A 10,701-nucleotide genomic window follows, 5' to 3' on the forward strand; every position below is an offset into this window, starting at 1 on the left:
CATACTAGCCCTGGAGCGTGTCCAGCGGAGATTCACACGGATGATCCCTGGAATGGTAGGTTTAACGTATGATGAACGGCTAAAGATCCTGGGATTGTACTCGTTAGAGTTTAGAAGGTTGAGGGGAGATCTAATAGAAACTTACAAGATAATGTATGGCTTAGAAGGGGTGGACGCTAGGAAGTTGTTTCCGTTAGGCGGGGAGACTAGGACCCGTGGGCACAGCCTTAAAATTAGAGGGGGTAAATTTAAAACTGAAATGAGATGACGTTTCTTCAGACAGAGAGTGGTGGGCTTGTGGAATTCATTGCCGCAGAGTGCAGTGGAGGCCGGGACGTTGGACGCCTTCAAGGCAGAGATCGACAAATTCTTGATCTCAAAAGGAATCATGGGCTATGGGGAGAGTGCAGGGAAGTGGAGTTGAAATGCCCATCAGCCATGATTTAAATGGCGGAGTGGACATGATGGGCCCAATGGCCTTACTTCCACTCCTATGTCTTATGGTCTTAACACTTTCCTCTTCCATCTTTCTACGTATGGGAAGACTGTGAGAGGACAGTGTTGAGATCAAGGATCAGCCATGATCATGCTGGACAACAGAGCAAGCTCAATGGACTGAATGGCCCACTCATGCTGCTATTTTCTACGTGTCTCCTTTGTCAACACTGCAAAGTATTTACTTGGTCCTCGTCACAATGTTGCTTCTGGGAGCTTGCTTTCAGAAATTCCTGTACCGTACATCAAATGCATTTAATTGTTTGGATCTGGTGGTCATGAAAGGCACAAATTTAATACAAGTCTTGTTCTAAGTTTCTAACTTCCCCATTCCTACCCCATCCAAGAGACATGGTCCAGGTTACTCGCCCTAACCACACCCACAATATTTGCTTACGATCAGTAAGGTGGTCCAACCCAGAAATGAAAATAAACATAAAGTGATTTGAAGACCTGCAGAACCAGTTCCAACATTTTACTTTTGTTGAAAGCTTTCACCTCCACCTGAGAGTTTTCTGCTTCAAGTTAACTTTTGGCTTTTCATTTTCCAGTCCATCATTGCAATTAGATATAAAATTAAAAGCACAGATTTACATAGTGCCTTTCATCACCTCAAGCAGTGAAGCATGTTTGAGGGTGTCGTCATTGTACGAAACACCCACAGCAAGGTTTCATAAGGAGATAGTAAGTGGGTAACGGATAAGGCGGTGTGGAGCTGGAGGAACACAGCAGGCCAAGCGGCACCTGGGGAGCACAGAAGCTGACATTTCAGATCAGGACCCTTCTTCGGAAATGGCCTCTAGCACGGAGTGACAGTCTCATTCAACAATCAGATGGAATAACTGCAGAGACCAGCAACCTGTCACCAAGTTACCCTTTATTTACACGTGCTCTGATCAGCCTGGAAGGAACTGCCCTTCAAAGACTAGATTTTATATTAGTCAGCCAGGGCTCCTGATTAACAACCGCAATCAGAGATCTCACAGTCCATTTAGCCCTGATTCCAATCACTGCAGATTCTCTGCACAAAGGCAGCTTGAAGGGTCCAGACCCGAAACGTCAGCTTTCCTGCTCCTCTGATGTTGCTTGGCCTGCTGTGTTCATCCAACTCTACACCTTGTTGTCTCTCACCTTCACGGTTGTTTCTCCAGGCAAATCTATGATAAGTCAGTCTATGACCTGTTTGAATGATGTGCAAGAGGTGAACATTAGCCATGATTCTTGCTGCTCCTATTTGAATAGTGCTGAATCTATCTGCAACAGCGAATGGCACTAGGTTTAACCTTTCATCTGAATATCATCACCCCTGACAACACTTCCCTGCAGTATGCAACAACCGGCTTTTGTGCTCCATTCTCTTGACTGGGGTTTGACTTGGACCTCTGATAGCGCTGCACTGAAGCCACTAGCATGTTCTGATATTCAAATACTTTGCAAACATGATCACGAGGTAATTTGAGAAACTTTTCAAACTTTGCATAGAGTCAGTCTGCTACAGTATTGTGAATTGATAGAGGATATGTTGTGAAACCTTTCTTAGTTGAATTCCTAAATGTTCCTAGAGGAAGACACAAAATCCGTTCTAAACTGTCCCTGAATTTCCAAACAATTTCTAATCCAGAACTTTTCTTCAACTCCAAGTTTTGGAAGGATGGTAAGCATGCCACAATGATCACTGATTAATTATGTGGTACTAAATATTTCTAAAAATTTAAAGTGAAGTTTCGAGAAGTTAAGGTATTGAGTTTTTGAATAGTCATCTTACATATTCTATAGTTGTAACTTTTGTAATAATCTGTGGCCTGTGATTATTTAGTCTGAATTTTTGTTTTGCCTTTTGTCCAAACGTGCGTTAAAATGTCGGGCAAAAGTACTGAATTTCAGACGGGAGGCCAGGGCAAATGGCCTTGATCTTGTTCACGTTGGAAGAGAGAACAAAAGAACAGAATATTATTTAAATGGAAAAAAAAACTGCAGAAAGCAGCAACACAAAGGGACTTGGGGGGGTAGGGGGGAACCTGTACATGATACACAGAAAGACTGCACACAAGAGCAGAATTTGCTGGAAAAGCTCAGCGGGTCTTGCAGCATCTGTGAAGAGAAATCAGGATTAATGTTTCACATCCAGTGACCCTTCCTCAGAACAGTAGCCTTTATTTCAATAGGGTTGCAGTAAAGCGTGGGGAAGTCTTGGCACTGTGGCTCAGTGTTAGCACCGTTGCCTCACTGCACCAGGGACCTGGGGTTCGATTCCACCATCAGGCGATCGTCTGTGTGGAGTTTGCACATTTTCCCTGTGTCTGCGTGGGTTTCCTCCGGGTGCTCCGGTTTCCTCCCACAGTCCAAAGATGTGCAGGCTAGGTGGATTGGCCTTGATAAATTGCCCATAGCGTTCAGGGATGTGTAGATTAGGTGGGTTAAAAGGGAACGGGTCTGGGTGGGATGCTCCAAGTGTCGGTGTGGACTTGTTGGGCCGAAGGGCCTGTTTCCACACTGTATGATTCTATGAACTGTACAAGATGCTGGTGAGACCACATTTGGAGTCCTGTGAGCTGTTTAAGCCCCATTATTTAAGGAAACGTATTCTTTCACTGGGGTAGTTCAAAGAAGGCTCATTAGGATGAACCCTGTTATGGAGTGATTGTCTTACAAACAAATGCTAAATAGGTTGAGTGTTTGTGTCTATTCAAAGGGAAGCCGGAGAGTCAGGGAATTGATGGTTTTAGGGAAAATGCAGGAAGGTGGACATGAGTGTTGGATCAGCACGATTCTATTGAATGACAGAGCAGGCTTGAGGGACTGAATGACCTACTCCTGTTTCTATTCATAGACATCAAGGCAGCATTTGACCAAAGAAGACCTAGCAAAACTCAAGTCAATGGGAATCTGAGAAAGCTCTCTGCTAGCTGGAGTCATACCTAGCACAAAGGAAGGTGGTTTGATCAGAACATTACAGCACTGGAAAGGGACCATTACACTGTTGGAAACCAATCACCTTAACTCCAGGAGTTCCTCAGGATTGTGTACTAGGCCCAACCATGTTCAGCTGCTCCATTAATGACCTTCTCTCTGCCATAATGTCAGAAGGGGGGGATATTTAATGGCCAACCAGCATCATTTCACGTATCGTCAGATACTGAAGCTGTCTGCATCCAAATGCAGAAAATCCTGGACAATTTTCTTTTTAAAATTCATTCATGGGATGTTAGCATCAGTGGCTGGGCCAGAATTTATTACCTATCCCTAACTGCGCTGTAGGCAGGTAACAGCCAACCACATTGCTGCATCTGGAGTCACATTTAGGCCACTCCAGGTAAGGACGGTCATTTCCTTCACTGAAAGACATGAGTGAACCAGAGGGGTTTTCCTGACAATCAGTATTGGGCTCATGGTCATTTCCAGAATATTAATCAATTCCACCATCTGCCATACAAATCCAGTTCCCCAGAACATTAGCTGGGTTTCTGGATTAACAACCTGGCAATAATACCTTGAGGCCATCGCCTATGCCCACCCATCATCTAGCTTTGGGCTAATAAGTGGCAAGTAATATTTATTCCAGACAAGTGCCAACAATGGCCATCTCCAACAGGACAGGAATCAAATCATTGCCTTTGACATTAAAGGACATTGCCATCACTGAAATCCCAACTAACCACGTTCAGGAGAGATAACCTTTGACCGAAACATGATTGGATCATCGATATAAATATTGTGGCTAAAAAACTAAACCAGAGGCTGGGGATTCTACAGCGTAAAACTCACCTCCTGTTTCTAAGGCCAAAGCACACAAATCAGGAATGCGATGGAACACTCCCTACTTGCCTGACAGATTCAGCTCCAACAACACTTGGTATCTTGACACCATCCAAAACAAGATAATAAAATGTGAGGCTGGATGAACACAGCAGGCCAAGCAGCATCTCAGGAGCACAAAAGCTGACGTTTCGGGCCTAGACCCTTCATCAGAGAGGGGGATGGGGTGAGGGTTCTGGAATAAATAGGGAGAGAGGGGGAGGCGGACCAAAGATGGAGAGAAAGAAGATAGGCGGAGAGAGTATAGGTGGGGAGGTAGGGAGGGGATAGGTCAGTCCAGGGAAGACGGACAGGTCAAGGAGGTGGAATGAGGTTAGTAAGTAGGAGGTGGGGGTGTGGCTTGGGGTGGGAGGAAGGGATGGGTGAGAGGAAGAACAGGTTAGGGAGGCAGAGACAGGCTGGGCTGGTTTTGGGATGCAGTGGGTGGAGGGGAAGAGCTCGGCTGGTTGTGTGGTGCAGTGGGAGAGGGGACGAACTTGGCTGGTTTAGGGATGCGGTGGGGGAAGGGGAGATTTTGAAGCTGGTGAAGTCCACATTGATACCATATGGCTGCAGGGTTCCCAAGCGGAATATGAGTTGCTGTTCCTGCAACCTTCAGGTGGCATCATTGTGGCACTGCAGGAGGCCCATGATGGACATGTCATCTAGAGAATGGGAGGGGGAGTGGAAATGGTTTGCGACTGGGCGGTGCAGTTGTTTGTTGCGAACTGAGCGGAGGTGTTCTGCAAAGCGGTCCCCAAGCCTCCGCTTGGTTTCCCCAATGTAGAGGAAGCCACACCGGGTACAGTGGACGCAGTATACCACATTGGCAGATGTGCAGGTGAACCTCTGCTTAATGTGGAATGTCATCTTGGGGCCTGGGATGGGGGTGAGGGAGGTGTGGGGGCAAGTGTAGCATTTCCTGCGGTTGCAGGGGAAGGTGCCGGGTGTGGTGGGGTTGGAGGGCAGTGTGGAGCGAACAAGGGAGTCACGGAGAGAGTAGTCTCTCCGGAAAGCAGACAGGGGTGGGGACGGAAAAATGTCTTGGGTGGTGGGGTCAGATTGTAGATGGCGGAAGTGTCGGAGGATGATGCGTTGTATCCGGAGGTTGGTGGGGTGGTGTGTCTGAACGAGGGGGATCCTCTTTGGGCGGTTGTGGCGGGGGCGGGGTGTGAGGGATGTGTTGCGGGAAATGCGGGAGAGGCGGTCAAGGGCGTCCTCGATCACTGTGGGGGGAAAGTTGCGGTCTTTGAAGAACTTGGACATCTGGGATGTGCGGGAGTGGAATGCCTCATCCTGGGAGCAGATGCGGCGGAGGCGGAGGAATTGGGAATAGGGGATGGAATTTTTGCAGGAGGGTGGGTGGGAGGAGGTGTATTCTAGGTAACTGTGGGAGTTAGTGGGCTTGAAATGGACATCAGTTACAAGCTGGTTGCCTGAGATGGAGACTGAGAGATCCAGGAAGGTGAGGGATGTGCTGGAGATGGCCCAGGTGAACTGAAGGTTGGGGTGGAAGGTGTTGGTGAAGTGGATGAAACGTTCGAGTTCCTCTTGGGAGCAAGAGGCGGCGCCGATACAGTCATCAATGTAGCGGAGGAAGAGGTGGGGTTTGGAGCCTGTGTAGGTGCGGAAGAGGGACAAACGACTGCACCTCCCAGTCGCAAACCATTTCCACTCCCCCTCCCATTCTTTAGATGACATGTCCAATATGGGCCTCCTGCAGTGCCACAATGATGCCACCCGTAGGTTGCAGGAACAGCAACTCATATTCCGCTTGGGAACCCTGCAGCCTAATGGTATCAATGTGGACTTCACCAGTTTCAAAATCTCCCCTCCCCCTACTGCATCCCTAAACCAGCCCAGTTCGTCCCCTCCCCCCACTGCACCACACAACCAGCCGAGCTCTTCCCCTCCACCCACTGCATCCCAAAACCAGCCCAGCCTGTCTCTGCCTCCCTAACCTGTTCTTCCTCTCACCCATCCCTTCCTCCCACCCCAAGCCGCACCCCCATCTCCTACCTACTAACCTCATCCCACCTCCTTGACCTGTCCGTCTTCCCTGGACTGACCTATCCCCTCCCTACCTCCCCACCTATACTCTCCTCTCCACCTATCTTCTTTTCTCTCCATCTTCGGTCCGCCTCCCCCTCTCTCCCTATTTATTCCAGAACCCTCACCCCATCCCCCTCTCTGATGAAGGGTCTAGGCCCGAAACGTCAGCTTTTGTGCTCCTGAGATGCTGCTTGGCCTGCTGTGTTCATCCAGCCTCACATTTTATTATCTTGGAATCTCCAGCATCTGCAGTTCCCATTATCTCTGACACCATCCAAAACAAAGCTGCATAACATATCATCTGCCACTTTCAATGCTCATTCTCTTCACTGCCCTACAAGATGCAAAGCTGCAGATTACCACAGCTCCTTAGACGGTACCTTCTAAACCCATGAGCTGTGTCATCTAGAAATGGGTCATGTCCCCTGTTTCTGAGGCAGGAGCTCTGGGTTCAAGTCCCTCTCCAGAACTTGGCAAACAAACAAGGCATGTACATAATGTAGCAAAACAGGCTGTCTCCGTAATTGTAAATTCTCCAAACAATATCAATGTTAGGCAGAAACAGCAGGCACGATGGCCAGTCAGTAACAAATTCACCAAAAATTCTCAGGCAGCACCTTCCGAACCAGCAACCACTTCTGTCCAGGACAGGGACAGCAGGTACGTGGGAACACCACCACCTCCAAACCACTGAGGTGGGAATATATTGCTGTTCCTTCAGTGTTGCTGGGTCAGAATTCCCTCCCCGATGACACTGCCCCCAAGGACTGCATTACATTCTCAAAGGTAACCGGGAATGTGGCAATAATTGTTGGCCCAGCCAGCGATGCCGACATTCCCAGGAATGACTGGATGAATGACTGTGCAAGGGGCGGGGGGTGTGGGGGGGGGGGAGGTTCAGTGTGGTGATCCATTACCACACCACCACCCCTGTAGGTGATCCACCCCTACCTGTGGTCATGCACCCACCCTGTAACGATCCACCCCCAGTGATCCAATACCCCACTGTGGGTCATCCACACACTCCCCCCATTCCCCCAGTAATCCTCTCCCCCGGTGGGTGACCCACTCCCCCCATTCCCCCAGTAATCCTCTCCCCCGGTGGGTGACCCACTCCCCCCATTCCCCCAGTAATCCTCTCCCCCGGTGGGTGACCCACTCCCCCCATTCCCCCAGTAATCCAACCCCCCCGCCGTGGGTGATTCACACACTCCCCCTCCCTGGTGGATGATCCACCCACACCCCCCATTCCCCCTGCAATCCCCTCACCCCGCGGTGGGTGATCCACTCACACCCCCAGTAATCCCCTCACTCCCCGGTGGGTGATCCACTCCCCCATAATCCCCTCACTCCCCCGGTAGGTGATCCACTCCCCCTATTCCCCCAGTAATCCCCTCACGCCCCGGTGGGTGATCCACTCACACCCCCAGTAATCCCCCCCCCGCCAGGGGTGATCCACACACTCCCCCTCCCCAGTGGATGATCCACTCACACCCCCCAGTAATCCCCTCACTCCCCCGGTGGGTGATCCACTCCCCCCATTCCCCCACTAAACCCCTCACTCCCCCGGTGGGTGATCCACTTCCCCCATTCCCCCAGTAATCCCCTCACTCCCCCGGTGGGTGATCCACTCCCCCATTCCCCCGGTGGGTGATCCACTCCCCCCATTCCCCCAGTAATCCCCTCACTCCCCCGGTGGGTGATCCACTCCCCCCATTCCCCCAGTAAACCCCTCACTCCCCCGGTGGGTGATCCACTCCCCCCATTCCCCCAGTAAACCCCTCACTCCCCCGGTGGGTGATCCACTCCCCCCATTCCCCCAGTAATCCCCTCACTCCCCCGGTGGGTGATCCACTCCCCCCATTCCCCCAGTAATCCCCTCACTCCCCCGGTGGGTGATCCACTCCCCCCATTCCCCCAGTAATCCCCTCACTCCCCCGGTGGGTGATCCACTCCCCCCATTCCCCCAGTAAACCCCTCACTCCCCCGGTGGGTGATCCACTCCCCCCATTCCCCCAGTAATCCCCTCACTCCCCCGGTGGGTGATCCACTCCCCCCAGTAAACCCCTCACTCCCCCGGTGGGTGATCCACTCCCCCCATTCCCCCAGTAATCCCCTCACTCCCCCGGTGGGTGATCCACTCCCCCCATTCCCCCAGTAATCCCCTCACGCCCCGGTGGGTGATCCACTCGCTCCCCCCGCCCCCGTGAGGGGGAGAGGGCTGTGAGGGGCCCCGATCCAGGGATGCGGCCACGGGCCTGCACCGTTACCCCCGGGGCCCTGAGGCCGGGCTCTCTCTGCCTCCCCTCACACACACACACCCCCCGCCACCCTCTCTCCGGGGGCTGCCCCCCCCCCAACCAAACCCGCTCCGACCTGCATCGCGCTGTCTCCCCGCCACCGCCGGCCGCAGCGACACCCGCCGTCCTGGAGGAGGAACTGCAGCACGCCCCTCCCCCATCTGTCAATCATGCCCCTCCCTTCGGGGGGTGGGCCCACTCAATGTCACTGGGAATTGTAGGGTCCCACTGATTGCTCCTTGGGGAGGGGGAGGTCACTGACTGCCCCTGGGGGTGGGGTGTCCCTCTGATTGTCCCTTGGGGAGGGGATGGTCACTGACTGTCTCGGGGCGGGGGCGGTGGTGTCCCTTGGGGAGGGATAGTCTCTGACTGTCCCTGGGGGAGATGGGGGGGGCATTGTCACTCTAAATGTCCTGGGAGGAGTTGGTCACTCTTATTCATTGGGAGAGAAGCGGTAACTTAGCATAGAGTCATAGTCAAGAAGCATTACAGCATTCACGGAGATCCTTGAGCCCATCATGTCTGCACTGGTCATCCAGCATCCATCAGTCTAATCCCATTTTCCAGCACTTGGCACGTAGCCTTTATGTCATGGAACTTCCAATGATCATCTAAATGTTTCATAAATACAGTGATCGTTCCTGCTTCGACCACACTTTCAGGAAATGAGTTCCATATATTTCCCAAACCGCTGGGTGGAAAAATTTTCCTCAAAGCCCATCTCAGCAGAGGGTCTCAAGAGGGTTGGTGTGAACTCGATGGGCTGAATGGTCTGCTTCCACACTATAGGGATTCTGTGATTGATTCTACGATTCTAATCCGCCGACTCTTCATCTTAAACCTATGATCCCTGGTAACCAACCGCTCTGCTGGGAGCAAAATTTTATTCTTATGCACCATATCTATGTCCCTCATGATCTTGTTGACTTCAATCAGATTCTCCCTTGGCCATCTCTGATCCAAGGATACCTAGCCTGTCCTTTAGCTCAGCTGGCTGGATAGCTAGTTGGCAATACAGAGTGACGCCAACAGTGTGGTTACCATGAAAGACTCTCCTTCTCAGCTTCTCCCCTCATCTGCAATGCAGTGGACGTCAGGTTAAAATATTACCAGCCGTTTCTCTTGAATAAAAAATCAGCACCGTAGACCATGGTGACTTTAAGCTTCAGCCTCGCTTCCTAGCTGAGATGCTTTCTGCCACTACAGGGATAGCCGTTCTGGCTGGCATGAGTTCAGGATTTGCATTTCTGTCCTAGCTATGATGGATAACTGTCCCCTCAGCCCCACAGTCTGAAATGCTTGCCACTTCACCTGACAAAGGGGCAGTGCTCTGAAAGCTTGTGGTTTCAAATAAGCCTGTTGGACTATGACCTGGTGTCATGTGATTTCTGACCTTGTCCATCCCAGTCCCACACCGGCTCCTTCACATCAAGGGACCTCCGGACCCTGGTCTTTACTGCACTGATCTTCACAATCTCTGCTGTATTTCAGGTCAGGTACGTTGCCTTCCTGGTTGAGCACCGTTTAATGCACTGGATTGATTAATGGCTGTATATGTACACAACCTCTTCTGTAACTATTAATCTTTTAACTATCCATTTCATCTTAGCTTTAGTTTTAGTGCATTCAGTGAACTGCTTACCTGTAAAACGATTGATGACAAAGAATTGAAGGCACAAAGCAGCACATCCTACAGTGAATTCCCTACGACTGCACTTTGTTTGCGATATTGTCTTGTTTATGAATTCTTTGTGCACCAGCAGGTCCTGTTTTGTTTTATTACACCTTAATGAGCCCCTCCCAATCCACAAATGCTCAGTCAGCTCCCAGCAGTCAGAGATTCGGGCAATAGTCCCTCGCTGAAGGCCAGCTTCCACTAAGTTTTGACTAAACTCCAGAGTCTGTTCCAGTTTTTAACATTCCAGATTAATTTTGAACAGTGAAGCTGCATTTTAGCTGGAGGCTAATCTCCAGCTCATACTCAATGCTTCCCTCTTTATGTAACCTGTTTGGCCCCACTCTGTTCTGAAGAAGGATCTTTAAGTCAAACAGCACAGGA

The 10,701-nt window shown here is 50.8% G+C and overlaps 1 protein-coding gene across 4 annotated transcripts in view; it reads right to left on the minus strand.

The window, feature by feature from the left end:
• dnpep (aspartyl aminopeptidase) overlaps positions 1-10,377 on the minus strand; it is a 57,291-nt gene extending 46,914 nt beyond the window's left edge. The window contains exons 1-2 of one of the 4 annotated variants that reach the window (XM_059647557.1): positions 8,719-8,782; positions 1,627-1,674 (exon numbers count right to left, since the gene is read on the minus strand). Coding sequence is in view for 1 of the 4 variants with exons in the window: in XM_059647554.1 (XP_059503537.1) it covers positions 8,719-8,724 (6 nt within the window). In the remaining 3 variants the exon portion in view is untranslated. Of the gene's footprint in view, positions 1-1,626; positions 1,750-8,718; positions 8,795-10,284 lie in introns of those variants that run through there. The other 3 variants (XM_059647556.1, XM_059647555.1, XM_059647554.1) reach the window with 3 other exon arrangements.
• Between the last annotated feature and the right edge of the window lie 324 nt (positions 10,378-10,701).

Source organism: Stegostoma tigrinum, chromosome 7, assembly GCF_030684315.1.
Source record: "Stegostoma tigrinum isolate sSteTig4 chromosome 7, sSteTig4.hap1, whole genome shotgun sequence".
In the NCBI taxonomy this organism is placed as follows: domain Eukaryota; kingdom Metazoa; phylum Chordata; class Chondrichthyes; order Orectolobiformes; family Stegostomatidae; genus Stegostoma; species Stegostoma tigrinum.